A 24091-nucleotide genomic window follows, 5' to 3' on the forward strand; every position below is an offset into this window, starting at 1 on the left:
ACCAGACAGTTGATTGTCTATTAAATAAAGTTGAATTACTCACAAAAACTCATTTCCCACTAATACATTTGTACGAGTCTTTAAGAAAATACAGCTTTGCCTATATTTGGATCCGAATTCTGAGGTGGGATGGTAACAGCGCAAGCACTTGTGAGCGATAGCCGCCCTGTAAGCATTCGCAATGTGAAAGCGGTTTTTCGAAAAGAACTAACAATCATTTGGACGTTCAGCTCCTGCAGCCATTAGGGGCTGAAAGGGCGGCCGTTTACTGCGAAAAGATCGACATGCGGTGCAGCACCTGAAGTCAAGGGACAGAAAGAAAAGGCCTGTGTGTGTGTGTGCGTGTACGCATGCGATCCTTGGCATAAAAGGGCCGACTCGACTAAAACGGCACACGCTCTTCTATTTAGATCCTATCTCAAAGTGGCCTCCTTCTCTTTTCCACTACACGTCCATCTATTCCTCTTCTCCCGTCGATCCATTTGCATCGTCACGGCTCTTGCTCTCTTCACATTGCCTTTCATGTCCTTTTTTTTGTCCTCTCCATTTGAAAAGGCTCCCAGCATAAATAATATAGTAGTTTAACATCAGCCGTTTACGCCAACAGTAAAGCCATTTAGAGAAGATTGTTGTCGTTCCAATCAGTTAAGGCTATTTCCAGACGCAAACATAGACTTACAGTTCATATTGGGTATTCTTAAGTTTAGCACACATTTGCATATTGTTTTTATTTATAAAGTGAGCTGCTTTAAAGTACAGTGCAAATGGACTTGGAATGGAGATCTCTGTAGAGTTTAAGGACTTGGATGTCACCAGTTAACAGTATGAAGGAGAATTGGGCTACAATAAAAAGTAAAAGAAATTTAAGGCATGTAACTAACTGTATTTATTTATTTTTTATTTTTTTTATTTAATTTTTTTTATCTGGAGAGCTCTGTATTGTTCATTCGGTAATTTTACCAAATTCATCAAAATATTCATCAAAATATTCATCAAAAAATCCCTTTTCAAAATGTTTTAATTTTGTATGTGGGTGAGCATGTGTATGTGCGAGTGTGTATTCATTAATTTACCTAAAACCTATTAAAAAAATCCCATACCGTTCACCTAAACCGTACACTTCCAGCCAAAGTCATGAGGCCGTCAGGAGACCCGAGGAAGGATCAAAGAAAAGAAAGGAAAGCTACTAACTAACTGTATTAAAATCATATGGAAATACAAAGATTGATTTTTATTCATGTATAAAGTAAATAAAGAATAAGAAAAATAATAAAGTGCATTTTTACAGTATATTCAAAATATTGTGTTACTTGCAGTAGGCCTACTTGTATGTACAGTAAAAACAATTTCATGAAGTCAAATTTCTTATGAAAATAAAGTAAAAAAAAAAAAAAACTAATATTACTACAAAGTTGCAATGTTAGGCAATTTATGTAAAACAAAATATGAGAAAAGGTTTTTTAAAGTCTTAAATGGCAAACAAAGTTAAAGAAAACGTGAAAAATCGTAAATTTGTAAGGTTAAAAAAATTACAAGAAAATTATTTCATGCTAGGATAGTTACAATGTTACTTGGATGAAGTGATAAAATATATATTTTTTAAAAGTCTTATGATTGTGATCTACTCTATCATTTTGATATCTGCGAATCGAGATTTAAATGTTAGGAGAATAAATCTCTGTCTCGTGTAATGACTGCAGACTCATTTGCGCTGTTGATGGAGCAACCTTTTCTTCTCTTGATGGCTCTCTGAGGGAGAGGCATTCTTCGGTGGAGCCTCGGCTGATGAACGAGCCGCTCTTCTGTAATTTTGGAGACAGCTCTTGAGTCGGATCTCATTAGACGGAGGCGCGCAAACATATGCATTTCTAGCATGCAAAATAAATACAATCGGGGGGGGGGGGGGGGCGGATTGCCTCTCTTACGATCAAAGTAGGCTGTGGCATCTTTTATCCCGAGGCGTTAAGACAGATTTTTTTTTTTACTCCCCAATATGCTCAGCAAATGGTCAGAACTGACTTCCGGAAATGTCACCTTCTCAACATTCACAATTGCAAAGCAGACTTGTGATTGTCGATGGAGGTGGAGTCGGTCATTTTATGTACAACATACGCGATAATAGTAGTAACAACACACGTAGCATTTTCTCACGTTGATGAAAAAAAAAAAAAAATCGCTTGAGATGTTAAAAATCATTATGTGCGCACTGCTGATAACACTGAAGTCTCACAATGCCATCTTATTTTTACACGCCGTAATTCTCACACCGTGGGATCAGCGGCCTTGCTGTCGCTTGTAAACACACGAGCGTGGGCCCGAGTGGATCTGGCGCTAACCGGGACGCGAGAGATCAGTGGGCCGCAAGCTGCTCCTTCCTGAGGTGTCTCCATGTTGTCGCTGGCGTATTTAGAACGACGGGATGAAAGGAGGGTCTTTAACCAGCATTTTCCCTTAAAAACTTGCATGAAATTAACGCATTCACTCCCAGCCATTTTCACTGAAGCAACCCCCTTCGCTCACGGCTGTTTTACTGGATTTTGACTGATTTTGCAAGGCCCACAGAATATTTTTTTTCTATTGCTATAAAAACACGGACAGGAAAAAAAAGTATGTTTCTATCCGATTCCGTTTTGCAGCTATTAGCATTAGAATATAGCTAAGTTACATCTTTATTCGCAAATCTGTTTAAAACACTGGCAAAAAGAGCTTGTTGCAACATGGCCCTGGTTGGTCTCTTTTGCTCTGCTGCCACCTGCTGGCCGTTTTTGTAGTAACTACCATTGCTTCAACCATTCTCTTCAATTCGGAGGCTGCAACAAAGCCCTCTGTATGCTATATAAAAAACATAAATATGTCTAATGGTAATATTTAAAATAGAACATATTTATACGTTTTTGGGAGCAAATGAGTTAATGGCAATTTTCTATATTTCAAATTCTAGCTGCTGAACGTAAAAGATACTGGTATCGGCCACCGTCGCGAATACTGATACCTTGAAATAACCTGGTATCGGGACTCGCCCATCCCTAGTCATGAGTAATTTAAATAAAGTAAAATGGAGTTTTATGTTAGTAAAAATGTCTGTGTGGATGCCATAACAGCGCAAACATTTTGTGGCGACCTATTGTTGTGGTCAACTTAATCGACCTTATTTCCTCGCCCTAAAGAGAATCCTGCTAGTTTAATGCAAAATGCCATTAATGGGCAAAACAGAAATGAGAATTGATTTTTATTATTTATAAACCAACCGATACTCAACAGCAACACATACAAACTGGGTACAGTATACTCATAATACTCTAATGACAACTATTGTAAAGAGTTTCGTTGAGGGTCTTCTCTGCCCCTCCGAATTAAGCAGCATCTCTTCCAGGAGAGCTCAGTGCTGCCTGGCATGTTGTGGCATAAAGTGGTACTACACTGAAGGCACACAGCTCTAAATTTGAAGTTGCCTCTATACTGTACAAACACATTTTAAAATAATTGCGTAAAAATGTGTGATATAACCGTGAGACACCATACTGTATATTGTGCGTGTGTATCTAATATTGCGACCGGTAAGCATTTCATCTCGTTTTCAGCAGCATCATGGTGAAAAAAAAAAATGAAAAAAAAAGACGACTCAAAACTTCACAGGCGAGCCTTCAGGTGTCGAAGGAGGCAACGCGAGCGAGCGAGCGCAACATCTGAGCGAATGCGAGGAGTTCCTCTGATCTTTCTCTGCCTCCGTCTCAAACGCGAGCAAGAATCCCCCACAATGCACCGCAGCGGGCCTCTTCAGCTTCCCACATAATCTCCCGTGAAGGGTGTATCGTCCCCCCCCCACCCCGACTGCCTGCTGCTGCCTTCGAGAAGCAGCGAACGGTGAAAGTAGACAAGCGGCATGCTACGGTCACAAACACAATCTGTTTCGCTGAGAGCTGGTTGAGTTTCTCTAATTTAAAACATCCAATATCAGAAATGAAGAATTAATAGTGAATTTTTTGTATTCTAAACTCAAAAAAGACGTCATATATCGCATTAACTGCACATGAAGTATTTGATGTAACATTTCTTCACTGTCATAAAAGTATGCTAGCTAGCATGTTAGCTACTAGCTGACACACACCTGTTAATGACCTGAACCAGGTTAAAAAAAAATAATAATAATCTAATCTCGCCCTTGAGCATTATGTTTGCCCAACCCCGAGTTAGCAATTACACAAAGACGCCTGTTTTTGTAGCGTGGGGATTTGAATCCAGAATCTCACTAGCATGAGGCACATGCGCTAACCACTCACACACCGTGCCACGCTTGCATGACCCCTCTCACCATTAAATACCATTTGCATTCTCTCCGTTTCTTTTCCAGGCCCGCAATCTCTTTTGATTCTCACAGATCTTACTCAATAATGACGCTCTCCAGGGCCTGAAAATGTGACTGTTGCTAAGCCAATTAAAAACAAAAATGTCTTTTTTTAGCCAACATGAGTCTCCGGGTAGTAAAAAAAATCATCTGATGTCACCGGGAAGCAAAAATGTTGGTGCTAAATGCATTTATATTTTATTTTATTTTTATTTTTTTTTTCTGGAAAAAAAAAAACATTTATATTTAAATGAAGTTATTATCTAAGGATGCCATGGGATTATGTAAACAGTAGCGCCACAAGAAAGCTAGCTTGGTTTATGTACTTGTAATTATTTTACAATCGTTCTAAAGCTTAATTTAAATCAGTTTATTTTTTTTAAATAACATCAGTTGGTTATTTTAATATTTGACATTTGTCGGTTTTAGGCACATATAAAACATTAACTGCTTACCTGACTGGTGTCCAAAATCAGGCGAAACAGTGGCTCTACTAACGACTGAAGAGCCTCCACAGGTGTGTGGCAACCTGTGAGGAAACAGGAAGTAAAACATGAGTAGCATATTTCAAAATAAAGCCCCCCAAAAATATTTTCAAAAAAACAGAGGTTATCATGCTGTTTTGCCATAACCAACAACTTCTGATGAAACTTTTAGAACAGACAATTATATCTAAATTAAATACATTTTACTTTTACTACGTTTGGAAACATTTGTTGTGTCAAAAGTCACGGAGAAGGACGTCCCACTTATTATTTTATTTTATTTTTTATTTTTTCTCCTGGAGAGCTCAGTATTGTTCATTCGGTAATTTTACCGATTTGACATGTCATATCATTGCTCTCCTTTTTTTTAATTTATTATATACAGTATATAAATTTTTTTGTATTTTTTTTTTGTATGTGGGTGAATATGTGTATGTATATGTATCATTAGTTCACCTAAAACCTATAAAAAAAAAATCCCATTCCGTTTCCCTAAACCGAACACTTCCAGCCAGAGTCGTGAGGCCGTCAGGAGACCCGAGGAAGGACCAAAGAAAAGAAAGTAAAGTGAAATCCAGCACCGACCAGACACCACCCACCAGGCCACCAACCAGAGTCCTTCTTATTGAGTCCCACTTATTGAGTCAAAATGTTTTTGTCTCAATTCAGTGGACATTGTGCTGCTTGCTCTAGTGTGCCATCCGTGGCCACCAGGGGTCAGTATAATAAATACATACAGATTCACATGGAGAGAGAGTGTGTGTATATATATTAGGGGTGTGCCCCAAAAAAATCGATTCTCATTTAGTACGATTCAGAATCGATTTTGTAAGTCCCAAAATCAATTTGACTTAAATTATCTTATACTGTCTTCCCTTTGTTTGTGTGTGCCTTTATTGGCAGCGCTGTTCATGTTGTACCCGATTTGGCCACTGAGGGGCAGTGTGGTTCCACGCGGTCTAATACACTGTTAAGTTGTAGCCACATTAGAGAGTAGAAGGAAAAAGTCACAATCAAGTTATTCCAATAAAAGTTGTTTTTTTGCAGCGTGGAGCCGTTCTTTTGAGCGATCAAAGTGCCGCGGGTAGCGCGCTAATTAGCATTAGCGAGTCAGACTGGAGTAGATCGGTACGATTCCTTCAACATCTATCAATTGAAACAAGAATCATTGTCAATCAAATCATTTTTGGAAAAAAATCGTTGCTAATCTAAAAATTGATTCTGAATCGAATCGCGCACCCCAAAAAATCGGAATCGAATCGTGAGACATTCAAAGATTCCCACCCCTAATATATATATATAAATTTTTACTATGGCCCACGAGCCTTGAGTTTACGACCTATATGTTAGTCAGTGCTTGGAGTGGGCATACACGCTCACGGGCCAGTCGACCTCATTAAACCCGCTCGCCAATTTGTCAGCAGCACGGGGGCGAGAGATTGATTGCCTTCTCCAGTGTCCGCAGCCAGGTTGGCATCGTGCCTCCCGCGGTTGTTTAGTAACCGGGACAAAGGCCAGTGGGCCGACCTCTGTGGCGCTTGCTGCTTCCAGCGGCAGAAAGATCTAGAACAGCGCTGGGGGGGGGGGCTGGGTGATCGCAACGTGGCGGCGAGCGGGGGGGGCCCAGAAGCATTTAGCGAAGATCAAGCATTGTTACAGAAAAAACCCGACAGTGACATTTAATAAGGTTTCGAGGGGATGCAGGACGGATGGAGTCGGGAGGAGAGGGAAGCTAAACGGGGAGGAAAAAGGAAGATGTCCAGGTGTTGTGTGTCAGCGCATCGATTGCGGCAAGGCATGGAAATAAATCTCCATTCTCCGTCGCCTCTGCAGCGGTAGGAGGAGGCTGTGCGGGGGCCATCTTGGACTAGAGGTCACGATTACGTACGCCGAGTCGCTAGCACTAAGGTTTTAAGGTTCCGACTGAACTTCGAATAGGCGTGGTTCCCGCACAGCTGAGAGAATATATGCCTGTGAGCATTTTTGTGTATCTGTTAACTCTTTGACTGCCAAAAACATTAAATAACGTTTAGTAAAATCCTATGGAGGAGTGCCAAAGACGTTTAAAGACGTTTTTTTTTTCAAAACAGAGGTGAAACTAACCATTTTCTATTATTGATTACTGAAAAACAGAATAAGGTAGAAACAAACTTTTTTTTCTGATGAAAGATGAGAGTCCAATCTTTCATTTGGTAGTATGTGTGTTTCCATAGTCCAAACACATACTTTTCTGTGGACCTTGAAAGATCCGTCAAAAATGCTTAAATCGGCTGGCACCCACGGCATCCCTTTTCTGAAAACGTCTGGCAGTCAAAGAGTTAAAGTAGCAGTTGATATGTTAGCATTATGCTAACAGACTTTTTGATTGCGCATGTGTTCTACAGTGTTTTACAACCAGGAATAATCCACACAATAATTCATCCCAGAGTCTTTACTGTATATGTGCCTTGGCGAGTGCTGCTGTTTTGGTTAGCAGGGATGAACAGTAGGGCCCGTAAAATGAGATAATTACAGTTCGCCGCACTCAGGTCTCTGCGTGCTCGTCAATGGCGAGAGCTGTTCTAATAATCTCTCCGTAATCTGCAAGGCATCCACAGGATTACGCGACAGGATCCTCTATGTCCAGTAGTTCACATACTCGTGCACAAGGTGTGCAAAGATTTCATTTTGTAAATACAGTATAGATTTGATTTAAGGAAAGCGTCGTGTCCTCCTGTCCTGTCCCTGTCTGTCAATCTGTCCATCGATCGAATCTATGGTCAGTCCATTCATCCATCTACCGTATTTATCCGTACTTCTGTCCGTTGAAATGTCCGTCCATCCATCCATCCGGCTATTTCCCCTTCTTCTATTTATTCTCCATCCACCCACTTATCTATTAATCAATCTACCATCCGTCTTTCTCTCCGTCTGTCCCGCCCTTCCTCCATTATCTGTCCACGCATCTAGCATCCATCCATCTACAGTCGGTCCCACGGTTCGTCTCTTCCTCCCGCTTTCTATCAATCCATCATCATTCTGTTTATCCATCTACCATCTGAGTCCCACCCTCCCTAAATCTATCCATCCATCTCTGTCTAAAAGGAGACATTGTACAATCTTTGTCTCGCGATTCGATTCAATTCCGATTTTTGGGTCCGTGATTCGATTCAGAATCGATTTTCGGTTTACGAACGATTTTTGCTTCAAAATGATTTGACTGACAATGATTTTTGCTTCAATCTATAGACGTGCAAAGAATTGTAATGATCTACTCCAGTCTGGCTCGCTAACGCTAATTAGCGCGCTACTCGCGGCACTTTGATCACTCAAAAGAACGGCTCCACACTGCAAAAAAACTTTTATTGTAATAACTTGATCGTGACTTTTTCCTTCTACTCTCTAATGTGGCTACAACTTAACAGCGTATCAGACCGCGTGGAACCACACTGCCCCTCAGTGGCCAAATCGGGTACAACATGAACAGCGCTGCCAATAAAGGCACACACAGACAAAGGCAAGACAGCATAAAATGATTGAAATTAAATCGATTTTGGGACATTTAAAAATCGATTCTGAATCGTACTAAAATGAGAATCGCGATTCTTATGAGAATCCATTTTTTTTGGCACATCCCTACTTTATAGCTTCCAGAATGCAAACAAGATTGAAGGTTTAACTACTGAAATGAGTGCGGTCTGAAGAGTCATTGTCGCAGCAGTCAAGATGATAGAGAAATGTTTCGGAGATTCTTTTTGTTGCTGGATGTTGCTCCAGGTAGGTAATAGACTTCACAGTACTACTGGAGCGTTAGAAATGAGATCAACCCTTTCCCAGGTGAAGGTTGGAGTTCACAAAGAGTCCGTTTGTGTCCTGGTTTTCTTCCAAATTAGTTTTTTTTTTTTTGTGTGTGCCAACCTGGAAACCGTTATGGTTTTCACGGGATTGCATTTAGTTAGGGATTGGTTTGTCATTAACATTTTTTAACATGGTTTATAAGAAAGTAGAGTTTCCATCTTCATTACAGTATATCGCAGTTCAACTACTGTTTTTTTTTTGTTTTTTTTAATGTTATGTTATGTTAGCTAGCATCTTAAAAATCACGACGTCACGCTACAATAAAATATGTTTTTGTATTGTCTTGCTATACCGCTCATTTTTATCTTTTATGCATATGACCTGTAAAAAAAAAAAAAAAAAAAGTATGGTTTTAAATATAGGGTTTTTGCACTTTTTTTTATACTTACTGTAATATGAGAGCCAAAATCGCCATTTATTTAATTCTGGGAGAACAGTAGAAAAAAAGCTCAAAGATAGACAATTAGCAGAGTATTTTCTGCTTGTAATTTTAAGAGTGATAAATGCGGATTTCACCATATGTGATATTTACCTTTGAGCGCCGGTACTGCTTTTTTCCCCCAGAGTGAGTCATATTCAACACATTTCCGTGACTAATTCCTACTTCCTGCCTACTTTTGAAGCCGTATAATCATTTTTCCTTCAGCGCTTCACATTTGCCCTCTTTTCTGCTCCCACCTTCGAATATAAAGAAAGCAGCCAAGAGTTGAGACCTTTTTTTTTTCAGTGGCGTAAGGTGTGTGAGCACGCGTGTAATTAAGCCCCCCCCCCCCTCCCTTCCTCTTTGATGAAGTTATTATCAGGATGTGGAAGGACAAATGAGAGCGCACCACGCTTAGGATCAGTCCTCATTCTTATTTTTAACCACTCCATTAAGATCCCTTTTTTTTCCCCCCTTCAATAACGCTAACCGCGTGTTCTCATCTCATCCCGCCGCCTTTTTAGGTCACAGTGGACATGAATGACGGACTTTAAGGCTTTTAGGCAACATTGCACCACCACAAATGAGAATTGAGGGACGGAAAGCACGGGAGGACTTTTTTTTTACGTCTAAAATGCTTTTGTGTTGTTTTATGCATAATAGCAACGGTGGCGCCAATATTAGTAATGTTAGTATATAACCATTTGCTGGAGTAATATAATCTCTACAGCTAATAATGATGACACTAAACTTGTTTTCCTCTTTTAAATATGATTTATTATTCAAATTTTATTTTAACGTGGTAATACAGCAATTGTATATGTTATGTGATCATTAGCATCATTTTCTGTGTGTTTGTGCCAAGGGGTGTAATCCACACAAAGCTATGGCTATTTTCTATATTTTGATATATTATTGTTTTATTATATTTTATAGATAGTTTTGTAGCCAACTCCTAATGTATTATTTTCAGTGAATGGTTTCATTTTAAAGCAAGAAACTTTATGTTCCTTCTATTGAGCAGTTTTTATTTGATCTTATTAAACTTTCATTTTGTACTGTATAATTTAAAAAAGATGTGATCAACATGAATTTTACTGGTGAGTATTTTTAGAAAGAAGAAATGCAACTTTCACTACATTAATTTCAGCTAAATTCTGTTTCCTACTAGTATTTTTAGCATTAGGTTGTCTCATCCATTTTTGTTTGTCAGAGACTTGTCACATGACTCCATTTGACCAATCAAATGGAGCCAGATACGTCACATGACCGCATACAGATAGGCTCCATTTTACTTGCAATCCAAGACTTGAAATAATAAAATAATAATAATAAATAATGTATTGCCTAGTGAGCCTATTGTGTGCTGTTTCACAATTGTTAAAGTTAATTTATTTCCCGTGACTGAATTTGCTCAAGATTTAGTTAATGATCGTTTCTTTAAAGCGATATTGTTGGGCAAGATCTGAAGTCGGTTATTACTATTTTTTTTTGTGTTTGATGTTCATGAGACTTTTTTTTTTCTATGTTAGCTTTTTTTTTTCTATGTTAGCTTTTTTTTTTTTTTTTTTTTTTTAAACTCTTGTTCAAGTAATTATTTTGTTTTACTTAGCAGTACTCTTACTTGAACATGTTTTTAGCTACTCTGAATTTAAAATAATTCAAATGTAAAGTCACGATGTAATGTAAAGTCAAATGGATGACACAATCAATACGTGAATAAATTCAGCTGGAATTGAATGTCACACAAAAAATAAATTCAGACTCAAGTTCATAGACGATTTGACGAATCAATCACTGCTTTGTATTACATATAAAATGCATGTCAAGAGGAAAGAAAATGCTGAATTAGGTGTGTGTGTGTGTGTGGGGGGGGGGGGGGGCGTGGGACACTGCTGCCCATGAGATGCATGACTATATAACACGGGTGTCAAATTCAAATTTGTATTTTGTATACAAAATGATGACGTAAATTAACTCTTTGACTGCCAAAAACGTTAAATAACGTTTAGTAAAATCCTATGGAGGGGTGCCAAAGACGTTAAAAGACGTTTTTTTTCCAAAACAGAGGTGAAACTAACCATTTTCTATTGTTGATTACTGAAAAACAGAATAAGGTAGAAACAAACTTTTTTTTCTGATGAAAGATGAGAGTCCAATCTTCATCTATCATTTGGTAGTATGCGTGTTTCCATAGTCCAAACACATCATTTTCTGTGGACCTTGAAAGATCAGTCAAAATGCTTAAATCGGCTGGCACCCACGGCATCCCTTTTCTGAAAACGTCTGGCAGTCAAAGAGTTAAAAAGATTGCACTCTTAAAAACAGTTGGGTCAAAAACAGAAAAATTTAAAATATGTACAAAATATGGGATGGATTGCTACTTGGGTCACTTTGACCCAATTTAGGTTTTTTATTGTATAAAAGAATCAAATGTTTGGGTTCAAACTGACCCAAGTACAGTAAGTGTTAATTATATATATATTTTTTTTTTTTTTTGCCCCGATTTTACGTCATGAAATTCCCTGAGGGAAACTGTAACTCAGATGTTGCTTGTAGTGAAGCCATCTTTAAAGGAGGTTGCATTCGATTTTGCAGTCAAGGCCCAAGTATCGACATCATCTCTTTCTCAGACTGCCGCCATTACGCAGCACAATGCGGCCCAAAGTGGCTGTGCGGCGCGTATAATTACAGTCATCAACAGGCGGACAATTACGGGCTATCGCCCCCCCCCCCCCCCCCCCCCCGGCGTGACGCAGGTGACGCGACAGGAGGATGAAAAATAGTGCAGGAGAAATGATGTGAAATTGCAAGTGGGGAGAAGGAGAGGGGGGGGGGGGTGGATGAAAGGTGTTGTGGTCTCAGGCGGAAAGCGCGGGATCAATGGTGCCTGTCGGTGATGCTTTTCACGTGGCGCCAGCTCGGTCCGCTTTGGAGTCGGCGGAACAGCCCTCTCATCCCTCGCGCTGATTTCCCCCTCTTATGAGCACCTCTCACTAAAATGCCTTCTTCAGATCACGCTTCTCTTTTGTGTTTTTCTTCATCAAGTTCACATTCATCTCACTCCTCCGGTTCCACGTCAATTTGCTCAGCGCCGCCACGACTCGGAGCTGACGTCCGGGGCCATCACGCAGTAATACGCGGCATAATAAAACTCCTACCTCCAGTCGATAGGCTTTAATATCTGCTATTTCTCACCGCTGCCCACAGGAATCATTTCGACTTGCTGTGAGAGGACACGACTCAACTTGCTTCGTGTCCTCTCAGTCAGAGGAGTAAATAAGTAATATCGTCATTTTTTAATGGTGTGCACTCATGTACTTTGAGTTGGAGTTTTATGGGGAAATAAAACACAGTGGAAGCTTAACTTATGCCTAGTACTGATCCATGCTGCGTAGACCAGTGGTGGGCAACTTAAATGATGGAAGGAGCTGAATGAGGAACCACATGGGACCACACAACCATATGTATTGACAAACATTTTAAATATGGAAAAAATGTGTGGGCCCCCAAATAGCTCAAATGTGTGGATTTTTGACACCCATTCAAATGCTATGGGGAAAAAATGTATATATTTTGTAATTTTTTTGTAAACCTCCAAAAATAAAATTATAAATATAATTATATATATACCCATTTATATAATTATAATAATAATAAGAATTATTTTTATTTCATTATTATATATATATATATATATATATATATATATATATATATATATATATATATATACATACTGTATATATATATACATACTGTATATATATATATATACTGTATATATATATATATAATATAAAATAATAAATAAAAAATAAAAAAAAATAAAAAATAAAATAATAAAATAAAAAAATAATAATTATTATTATTATATATATATATATATATATATATATATATATATATATATATATATATATATATATATATATATAAAATTATAATAATAATTATTTTATTTTTGGAGGTTTACAAAAAAATTACAAAATATATCAATATATATATATATAAAATAAAGAAAAACACCCCTAATTAACATTTAATATGTATTCCGCACATAAATAAATAAATAAATAAATAAATAAATATTAAAGTGGAAAAACATTCTTTACACTATTATGTTCCCCCCACACTCGTCCAAAGACTGCATTCCGATGATTATTGTATTTGTGGAATATGAATAAAGCAGCAAAATCCACCATTTTTGTTCCATCTCAGTGGGTGGCCATTTTGCAATTTGCTGTTGACTGAAAATGACATCAGAGTTGCTCATGGCTCAGTTAACGACCATTCACAGCTCAGCTTGCGAACGTCACATGACCAAACTCAGAAAAAACGGTAAGCCGTGTTTGGGCATTTTCTGTCGGCTTCATGCTCCTTGTGAGTGCTTTCATTTTGTATTTGTGTGTTTGGCCGCATGTTTGGTTTAATACTTGGCTGAAAGTGCATGAATGTGGCTCTTTTCTGTTCTTCATTTCATGTAAATGTTGATTAAGTGCAATCGTAAATCACATATTTTTGTAGCTCACAATTTGATAAGGACAATGATTATATATATATATTTTTTTGACCTAGTTCAAAATTGAGCTGATACACAGTAAGTGTGCATGAAAAATGTAAACGGTATGCAAGGACATTTCCATGAATGGATCCCCGATGACATCATTCCCCCCCCCCCACTGCACAGCCAAAACAAGTCACACGAGCGAATGTCGTCGACCGGCTTAGAACGCTCCGGAGCAGATGTTCAAGTCTTAGCATGTGTGCGTCAATTTACGACGAGGCCTCGGCAACGACTACCGACAAGTAAGCAAAGCGAGCACTTGGGACCAAAGAGTCAGATTAGAGCTTTGCGACTCAGGATGGAGAGATGAACGATTAAGAGGCAGTACGGAGGATTGGAAGCGGGCTCTGGGATTAGCGTGAGCGAGGATGGCGAGGGAAGAAACGCGATGAGATGGCGGGAGTGACGGCATACGGCGAGCTTTTCGTAAGTCAAAAGAAAAAAAAGAGTACAAAAAAAGTGAGCGGTTGAAGATGTCAGCGGGTGTAGTTAGCGGAGAGTTGTGGCCGAGGGCCGTCTGTCACGCTGTCACTTTGTGTGTGATTTGGCACTTGGAGGCTTTTTGTCACAGTCAAACACGTCCTTGAGCCACCATGTGGGATTGTGAAGGGCCACGCTGCTAAATTGTGCGACCGCCGCGTCAAAAGATTTTTCTTTTGTCCATTTTGACAGTGATGACGTAGTAAAAACAAAACAATAAGTGCAGCTCATTTGTGAAATGTGATTATTATACGTGTGATTCTCATGAAGAAAACGTCAGGTGAAGGCTGCGAACGGAAACCCATTTTTTTCCCCTCACTTTTCAAATCAATCATATTTTCTGTGTATATTCTTCTGCAATGATGGCTGTTGTTCAACATTCAGTTAATTTTCTACATGTGATTGGTAAATTATTCCAGTTTGTCATCTGAATATCTGTATGGAGGTTGATGTGATTAAAAATTTTAATCGTAATTAATCGCATGACTTTAATAGTTAACTCACGATTAATCGCAAATTGTATATCTGTTCTAAATGTACAATAAACTATTTTAAGCTTTCATACTCTTGTTAACTAAAAAGTGGAAAAATGTGAAATATGAATATGGCTGCATCTTTTAGTCATTACAGTAATGTCATAATAATTCATAAAATTGTACTGTGCTGCAAAAAAACGAGTGAGACATTGATTTGTGTTGAGGTCATTTTTCTGCCACTAGATGGCATAATTGCATTTGTAAGACGTTGGTGACTGCTCAGTGCATTTTTATTTTCATATTAAGAGCTATATAACCTTTAACATGAAGTAACTTGTGAAATTCTGCACATTTTTAAAATTGTAAAATACAACTTGACCCCAGTCTCCACAAATATATGCACTATTATTACATTTGTTACTGCTAAATTTAGTACAGGCTTTCCAAGTAAGGGGCGGTTATTTTTAATCGCACGTTTAAAAAAAAAAATAGTAGCATTAAAGGAACTTTTGACAACCCTAATGTGTACAAAGAAAATTTGTTACTAGAGAAAAAAAAAAAAGAAAATGGCCGCATGAATATGTGCAATATGAATTCTCATGTACAACGGAACGCATGGTGTTCCACAGGGTTCAATTCTGGGGCCTCTGCTGTTTTCGTTGTACTGTATCTGCTGCCCCTTGGCTCTATCTAAAAAAAAAATAGTAGCATTAAAGGAACTTTTGACAACCCTAATGTGTACAAAGAAAATTTGTTACTAGAAAAAATAAAATAAAAAAATGGCCGCATGAATATGTGCAATATGAATTCTCATGTACAACGGAACGCATGGTGTTCCACAGGGTTCAATTCTGGGGCCTCTGCTGTTTTCGTTGTACTGTATCTGCTGCCCCTTGGCTCTATCTAAAAAAAAAATAGTAGCATTAAAGGAACTTTTGACAACCCTAATGTGTACAAAGAAAATTTGTTACTAGAAAAAATAAAATAAAAAAATGGCCGCATGAATATGTGCAATATGAATTCTCATGTACAACGGAACGCATGGTGTTCCACAGGGTTCAATTCTGGGGCCTCTGCTGTTTTCGTTGTACTGTATCTGCTGCCCCTTGGCTCTATCTAAAAAAAAAATAGTAGCATTAAAGGAACTTTTGACAACCCTAATGTGTACAAAGAAAATTTGTTACTAGAGAAAAAAAAAGAAAAGAAAATGGCCGCATGAATATGTGCAATGTGAATTCTCATGTACAACGGAACGTATGGTGTTCCACAGGGTTCAATTCTGGGGCCTCTGCTGTTTTCGTTGTACTGTATCTGCTGCCCCTTGGCTCTATCTTAAGAAAACACTGGTGGTGGTTTTAAAGTGCTTTACAAATATAGACTAGACTTTTTTATTTTTCAATAAATAAAGGTTCCCTGAATGTGCATAGAAACCCGGTGGGATTGAATACGTCCAGCAAGGTTAAGAACCTCTGACTCAGACTGTAAAAACATTGATTCGATTTTCCGCATGCCATTCAAGCAACATTGAAAGCAAAGCAATTACCAACAAATGTGAGGAACGCAACTACGCCACTTTCCGCCTTCATGTAATACAACAATTAAAGGCCGCGTATTGAACGGTGTATTGTTGCAGCCTTAACTAAATGTATAATGCATAGCGCTTCTTGTTCTGCTATTTACATTCATCATTCATGATTATGTTACGCATGATGAAGTGGCGGCTATCGCCTTTTACTTTTGACGCAAGGCAATTAAGTGGAACGTTAGCTTTGAGTGTTGAGTGTTTTAAAACTGGAAACTTTGAAACGTGGACGCAGGAAGTATTTGAGACAATTAAGGCAAGCAGACGTTTGGCACTCTTCCAAAACATTTAGTACAAATATTACTTAAAAATAGTATCATTTATTTAAAAACATTTCTGGAAAGCTCAGTATTGTTCATTTGGTAATTTTACCAATTTGACATGTTTTTTTTAAATATATTTTTTTTAATTAATTTTTATTTTGTATGTGGGTGAGTTTGTGTATGTGCGTGTGTGTGTGTGTGCGTGTGAGTGTGTATTCATTAGTTCACCTAAAACCTATTAAAAAAATCCCATACCGTTCACCTAAAACCGAACACTTCAGAACCCAGCCAGAGCCGTGAGGCCGTCAGGAGACCCGAGGAAGGACCAAAGAAAAGAAAGGAAAGTGAAATCCAGACACCACCCATATATTGGTCATATTGGTTCAGGGTCCCAAGGATAATTATTTTAGGCCGGTAAATCATACAGTGCATAGGCACAATTAAGATCCAGGGAGGCACGGAGCCAATAAATCAAATTTGTTGCCTGGTGCGCCCCCCGAGGTGCTTTGATAAATGCCTACAAGCATCAATGTCAAGTCTCGACGCCAACGCCTTGCACAGTGAGTGACTTAATATGCACACACCATCACTTTATTAGCCAGCTGAAGAGGCGTTCAAGGTGTGTGGGTTAAGACCCGCGCCAACCGGCACGCTTAATACGCTTAAGTGCGTTCGTGCGCGACTGTCATTAAAGTATAAATGGAAGTGCAGATGTTGTATGCGTGCGCGCGTGTAGTACTGTGAAGACACACACTTCATTTTATTTTTTTAATTAATTCACTTGAAAGGCTGCTTAAGTGCTTTAATTGTTGAGTGCTGCTGTTTTGGTTAGCGACAAGGTCCATCCATCCATCTAGCTAGCTAGCTAGCTAGCAACGTATCTAGCGATTAGCTTAAAAAAAAAAAAGTGGGTTACAAATAAGCAACAATAGGAAAAAGTACGTCCAATGGTGACAATAGTTTAAAACCAATTTCCTATGCACTATTGTTGCACAAGGTTAAGAATGCTGCATTCTCAATAGGGTTAGGATCAGGGGATGATACAGGCCATCCCATGGGAATTTCTTCCTTCATACCCATAGCATTTTAAGCTTAACTCTTTGACTGCCAGACGTTTTCAGAAAAGGGATGCCGTGGGTGCCAGCCGATTTAAGCATTTTGACTGATCTTTCAAGGTCCACAGAAAATTATGTGTTGGACTATGGAAACACACATACTACCAAATGAAAGATTGGACTCTCATCTTTCATCAGAAAAAAAAAAGTTTGTTTCTACCTTATTCCGTTTTTCAGTAATCAACAATAGAAAATGGTTAGTTTCACCTCTGTTTTGAAACAAACGTCTTTTAACGTCTTTGGCACTCCTCCATAGGATTTTACCAAACGTTATTTAACGTTTTTGGCAGTCAAAGAGTTAATGGGCTTTTTTTTTTCTTCTTCCAAAAACATGCATGTTAGATACAGTAATGACTCTAAATTGTCTCCAAGTGTGATTATGAATGTTTCTCTATGCTGATTGGCTGGCAAAGAGTCCAGATGGGACATGCTCCAGCTCACCTGTGACCTTTATTAGGACAGAAAATAATTGGGGCACATTCATTAGAGTCGCTATTTGAGGAAATGTGCCACTTGATACACACCTGTGGATGAGTGACGATTACATAATGATGTGTAACATTAATAGACATTTTTTTTAAGGCGGGTGGAATGTGGTTTTACAAGTTTTGTCACATCCCTGGAAATGTGCGCTTTGTGGGTCAGGAGGATTAGCAACGCACGCACGCACATCACAACATACAGCTGACTTGACACACAAACACAGCTGGCCACCGTCAATGTGATCAGTAGTTTGTGTGTGCGCGCGTGACGTCAACAAGCCTCAGGATTATTTATTTAATGTTTTGCAAATGTGATGCTGCCGTTTACTGTGTTTTATAACATTCTGTGTCGAGCGGATTAGATTTAGTTTGGTGCCTAGAATCTGGTGTTAGTACAAAAAAAAAAGAAGAAAAAAAAATCATTGTCAAAGTGACATCGTCGTTTGTGCACCTCGGACAATATATTACGTAAGAGTGAATATAGAAATCCTTGCAAGAAAATTGCCTATGGATTCCACATAATGGCATCAAAGCACTTTTAAACTGGGATTTGATTTAAATGAAAAATTCTGACCCTGGGCTCCAAAGCACTACTTTACTTTCAGATCAACCTTTGGCTAGTGAATTTTTTAGGTAAATTGCAAATAGTCATGGAAATACTATACTGTCTGACATTTAAAAAATAAAAATAAATAAATAAAATTGAACTCTTTGACTGCCAGACGTTTTCAGAAAAGGGATGCCGTGGGTGCCAGCCAATTTAAGCATTTTGACTGATCTTTCAAGGTCCACAGAAAATGATGTGTTCGGACTATGGAAACACACGTACTACCAAATGATAGATGAAGATTGGACTCTCATCTTTCATCAGAAAAAAAAGTTTGTTTCTACCTTATTCCGTTTTTCAGTAATCAACAATAGAAAATGGTTAGTTTCACCTCTGTTTTGGAAAAAAAACGTCTTTTAACGTCTTTGGCACCCCTCCATAGGATTTTACTAAACGTTATTTAACGTTTTTGGCAGTCAAAGAGTTAATTTACGTCATTTTGTATACAAAATACAAATTTGAATTTGACACCCGTGTTATATAGTCATGCATCTCATGGGCAGCAGTGTCCCACGCCCCCCCCCCCCCCCACACACACCTTATTCAGCATTTTCTTTCCTCTTGACATGTATTTTATATGTAATACAGAGCAGTGATTGATTCGTCAAATCGTCTATGAACTTGGGTCTGAATTTATTTTTTGTGTGACATTCAATTCCAGCTGAATTTATTCACGTATTGGTTGTGTCATCCATTCGTGACTTTACATTTGAATTAGTTTATTAGTTTCACCTCTGTTTTGGAAAAAAAAACATATTTTAACGTCTTTGGCACCCCTCCATAGGATTTTACTAAACGTTATTTAACGTTTTTGGCAGTCAAAGAGTGTTAATAATACACACTCATAAAACAAAAAAAAACTCACTTTAAAACAACAAGTGTTGGCTTGGCTCACAATTTGGCCAAGTTCTCTTATGTTACATCTGTTTCAACCATTTTTGCTTCTACAACTTTATATCTAAATGGAGTCTTACCGTCATATTTATTATATTAGATTAACTCTTCGAATGTTCATTTTTATCCAGCCCATGTCGGCCCTCGCGCGCCACCGCTACTAACAGCAGAAAACAGAAGAGCGTAATGGCGGCTCATTATTTGGCAAGCACGAAGCTCACAGTTTTTGTAGCAGTCTATGAAGTCTTGCCAAAGTGCTCACTAACTAATAACTCATAAACTGAACTCTTGTTCCTGTGTGTGTGTGTGATTGACAGGTGTGAAAAAAGCGACCCGAGCGCTGCTGTAGTCTCTCTTGTCAAGTCCAAAAAAAAAAAATAAATAAATAAAAAGCCGTCGCCATGGGCAAACAGAACAGCAAGCTGCGGCCGGAGATGCTGCAGGACCTGAGGGAGAACACGGAGTTCTCTGACCACGAGCTGCAGGAGTGGTACAAGGTAAGCGCTCACTCACAGATTGGACGTTAAAATAAATAAATGATGCCGCTTACGTAATGGGATGAGGATGATTTGGTTCAATCCAGGCAGGGGGACTAAATGCAGGATATGGATATAGAGTGGAAAATCAGTCGGGTGCAGCGTGGAACCATGCTAATTCGAATTAGCATAAAGAACTTTGTCATTACGTTCCATGCATTATTCGATGAAAAATGAAGATATTAAATCTGAATTTGAATGGCTTCTTCCTGACGCCAACCTTTTCGTAGGGCAGAAAATCAGTTTTGCGTTTTTTTTTCTAATCCTACCGATGAACTCCTTTCAAAGCCTGCATGTGGGTCTCCTTGGCGGAGGTACTGCGTGCCCTGACAGCGGGCCGAGCGCCATCCGTTCCTCTCCCAAAGTGGTAATCCACTGGCCAGACTGGATTAAGAAGTGATGGCATCACATGACTCCTATATGTGCATATGTGACGGTTATATATGCCTTATGCGCGGATTAGACCTGCATACATTAGAGAATGTGCTCACAGCTGGATGAGGAACAGCTGGGACTAATAAAGCTGCCACCTCGCTGACTTTGGACCTCAGCTTCACTGATGTCAGGTCACCTACCGCAGATGTTGCTTGCCCATGAGCAACTGGCGTTTTTACATAGACTGCAACTGCACTACTGTATATGGTTTTCCAAATATTGGGAAACACGTCTTGATTGATTAATTAATCAATCAGGAGTTGGGTTGACCATATCTTAATTCTTAGTCAACCTTTTTGACCGCCCAACATTAGTGACCTAAGAAATGTTATTCGAGGATGATTGGACCCAAACTTCCCATTAAAAATTCTACTACCTGTCTATAAATCATTGAACGTTTTTTTAAGAAAATACTGATTGAATATAAACCAAGTAGTTATTTGAGGTCTGCAGACGTGGCTCAATTTAGTGGAGCCCAGGTTTCAAAGCAAACATGGTGAATCAGCATTTAAACGTTATGCTGCACAAAACTGCAGAGGTGGCAAATCCAGGTCCAGAAAGTAAAAATCTGCTTTAGCCTCAGGTGCTCGGTTACCTGCTAGGGAGCTAGCTAGCTAGCTAGCACAAGGGGCTAAAGCCAAAATGTGGCAGGGTTTTTTACTTTCTGGACTTGGATTTGCCACCTCTGCAAAATTGGAGTAAGTTGCCAACAGAAGTGGAAAAAAAAAAGTCAGTTTATGGATTTTACACACAAAGACATGACATAATTGCGGAGAACATTTGAACTCTATTGCTAACCAAAACAGCAGCACCTAACAAGTATTTATGTTCTACTTTAATTACACCCAGTCTACATTTCTTCATATTTAGCTTTAAAGTTTAAAATAAGTTGCCAACAGTTTATGGATGCTATGTTCCACACAAAGACATGACATAATTGCGGAGAACATTTGAACTCTATTGCTAACCAAAACAGCAGCACCTAACAAGTATTTATGTTCTACTGTAATTACACCCGGTCTACATTTCTTCATATTTAGCTTTAAAGTTTAAAATAAGTTGCCAACAGAAGTGTGGGGGGGGGGGGGCAAAAAAAGTCAGTTTATGGATGCTATGTTCCACACAAAGACATGACATAATTGCGGAGAACATTTGAACTCTATTGCTAACCAAAACAGCAGCACCTAACAAGTATTTATGTTCTACTGTAATTACACCCAGTCTACATTTCTTCATATTTTGTTTTAAACATCAGACTTGTCATAAGCTGTAATATTATGTAATATTATTCCAAAAAGAAAGGCCTCGCCCACCTACAGTTTAAATTGGCGCCTGGCCGCTATTTACAGAAATATGATCTCCCCACAAGCACAATGCTTCCTCATCAAATGTGACTCTTGGAAAATAAGTTGGAATTGCTTTTGACTAAGCTACTTTTCCTCAAGTTGCAAACTGCAGCGGAGGAGTCAGTTAAAGGTTACTTTTTAATTTAGCAAACATGTTGATTTTCCTCCCCAAAAGGGTTTCCTAAAAGACTGCCCCAGCGGAACTTTGAACGTGGAGGAGTTCAAGAAGATCTACGCCAACTTCTTCCCGTACGGCGACGCGTCCAAGTTCGCCGAGCACGTCTTCCGAACGTTTGACACCAACGGCGACGGCACAATAGACTTCCGGGAGTTCATCATCGCTTTGAGCGTGACGTCGCGGGGCAAGCTGGAGCAGAAGCTCAAGTGGGCCTTCAGCATGTACGACCTGGACGGCAACGGCTACATCAGCCGCGATGAGATGCTGGAGATTGTGCAGGTCACACACTTTTTACATAAACAGTACATGTATTAATATGCGACCATCAAGAATTTGATTGTCTCGTTGAGTAATTGGATGAAAATGTATTGCATTATTAAGCAGCAATCATCTAAGAATTTAATAAATAGGCTTGAAAAACAAAAACAATCTTCACAAACTTTACAGACTTACTATGAAACTGAGTTATGCAAATTAATTTGGGAAATATTCTTACTTGTTCTTATATAAATAAAAAAAATGTTTTTTTTTTTTGCTGTCATATAGGAAAGAATAGAAATTAAGTACTAACTCTTTGACTGCCAGACGTTTTGAGAAACGGGATGTCACCAGTGCCAGCCGATTTAAGCATTTTGACTGATCTTTCAAGGTCCACAGAAAATTTTGTGTTTGGACTATGGAAACACACATACTACCAAATGAAAGATTGGACTCTCATCTTTCATTAGAAAAAAAAAGTTTGTTTCTACCTTATTCCATTTTTCAGTAATCAACAATAGAAAATGGTTAGTTTCACCTCTGTTTTGAAACAAACGTCTTTTAACGTCTTTGGCACGCCTCCATAGGATTTTACTAAACGTTATTTAACGTTTTTGGCAGTCAAAGAGTTAATAAGTCAATTATTCCACAATTCCTTGATTTGAATGAGAAAGATCTGAGAAGTTTATTATGTATTTTAAAAATCGTATTTGACTTTTAATAAATAAATAAATCTAAAAATAAATAAATAAATAAAATAAAAATAGAGCAATTTTCTAGTTTGATTATTATTGTTATTTCATTTAAGTTGCTAAAATGCATTTATAAATTTACATGTTAAAATAATGCACCAGTGTGTGAGTGCATTGTGGTGGATTAGAAAGTTAAATTTAACCACTTTATCCCCGAGTGTGCACAATAGCGGGATTATCTCCCACCCGGTGGAGTTTATTTTTAAAAATCGTATTTGACTTTTAACATTTCATTTCTGTTTTTAGTTAGATTTTCCCAATATTATTTTAACTGGAATTTTTGGATTTTGTAAAGGAAATTTAGTTTTATTCTGCTGTATGTATTGTGTGGTTCCAAATACACAATTCACTTTTTATTGTGTATTTAAGTAGCCAATTACAGACTTAACTTTAATTAGGCAAATTTCTAAAAATAAATTAATTAATAAAATAAAAATAGGGCAATTTTCTAGTTTGATTATTATTGTTATTTCATTTAAGTTGCTAAAATGCATTTATAAATGTACATGTTAAAATAATGCACCGGTGTGTGTGTGCATTGTGGTGGATTAGAAAGTTAAATTTAACCACTTTATCCCCGAGTGTGCACAATAGCGGGATTATCTCCCACCCGGTGGAGTTTGCGCACCGCGACATGGGACAATGGGTCTGTCGTGCGCCACTCCTGATGTGCCAGTCGACGAGTATATCGACTGCTATAAATTAAGAGTCGTTTTAAGTGGCATACATGACAAAAGTAATCCATTGTAGTCCGTCTTGCTTTTGGAGCTGAGACACTTCTAGGGTCTAATTTGCACCAATGTCCTTCCCCTCTCGAGGTGTCCCACTGATCTACCGTCCGTTTTATACGCCGCACTCCCACGGGAGCCGTCTTAATGGCTCTGTAAGCTAATTGTAGATGTGCGCCGCAGGCTACCTCGCAGAGGTTAATTTAATGCCACCAGAGGGAGCGCAGCGGTCATATGAGCGGGCCCAAAGATGTATCGGATCAATAACCTCCAACCCGATGACCGCCGTTATCAGCGTCTAAGC

General features: G+C 38.5%; 1 protein-coding gene across 1 annotated transcript in view; it reads left to right on the forward strand.

Annotated features, from left to right (window-relative positions):
* LOC144037686 (hippocalcin-like protein 1) overlaps positions 1-24091 on the forward strand; it is a 36235-nt gene that overhangs the window by 6353 nt on the left and 5791 nt on the right. Inside the window, exons 2-3 of the mRNA XM_077549352.1 lie at positions 19872-20051; positions 22047-22328. Coding sequence (XP_077405478.1) covers positions 19956-20051; positions 22047-22328 — 378 coding nt within the window. The 5' untranslated portion in view covers positions 19872-19955. The remainder of the gene's footprint in view (positions 1-19871; positions 20052-22046; positions 22329-24091) is intronic.

This window comes from Vanacampus margaritifer, chromosome 17, assembly GCF_051991255.1.
Source record: "Vanacampus margaritifer isolate UIUO_Vmar chromosome 17, RoL_Vmar_1.0, whole genome shotgun sequence".
Taxonomy (NCBI): domain Eukaryota; kingdom Metazoa; phylum Chordata; class Actinopteri; order Syngnathiformes; family Syngnathidae; genus Vanacampus; species Vanacampus margaritifer.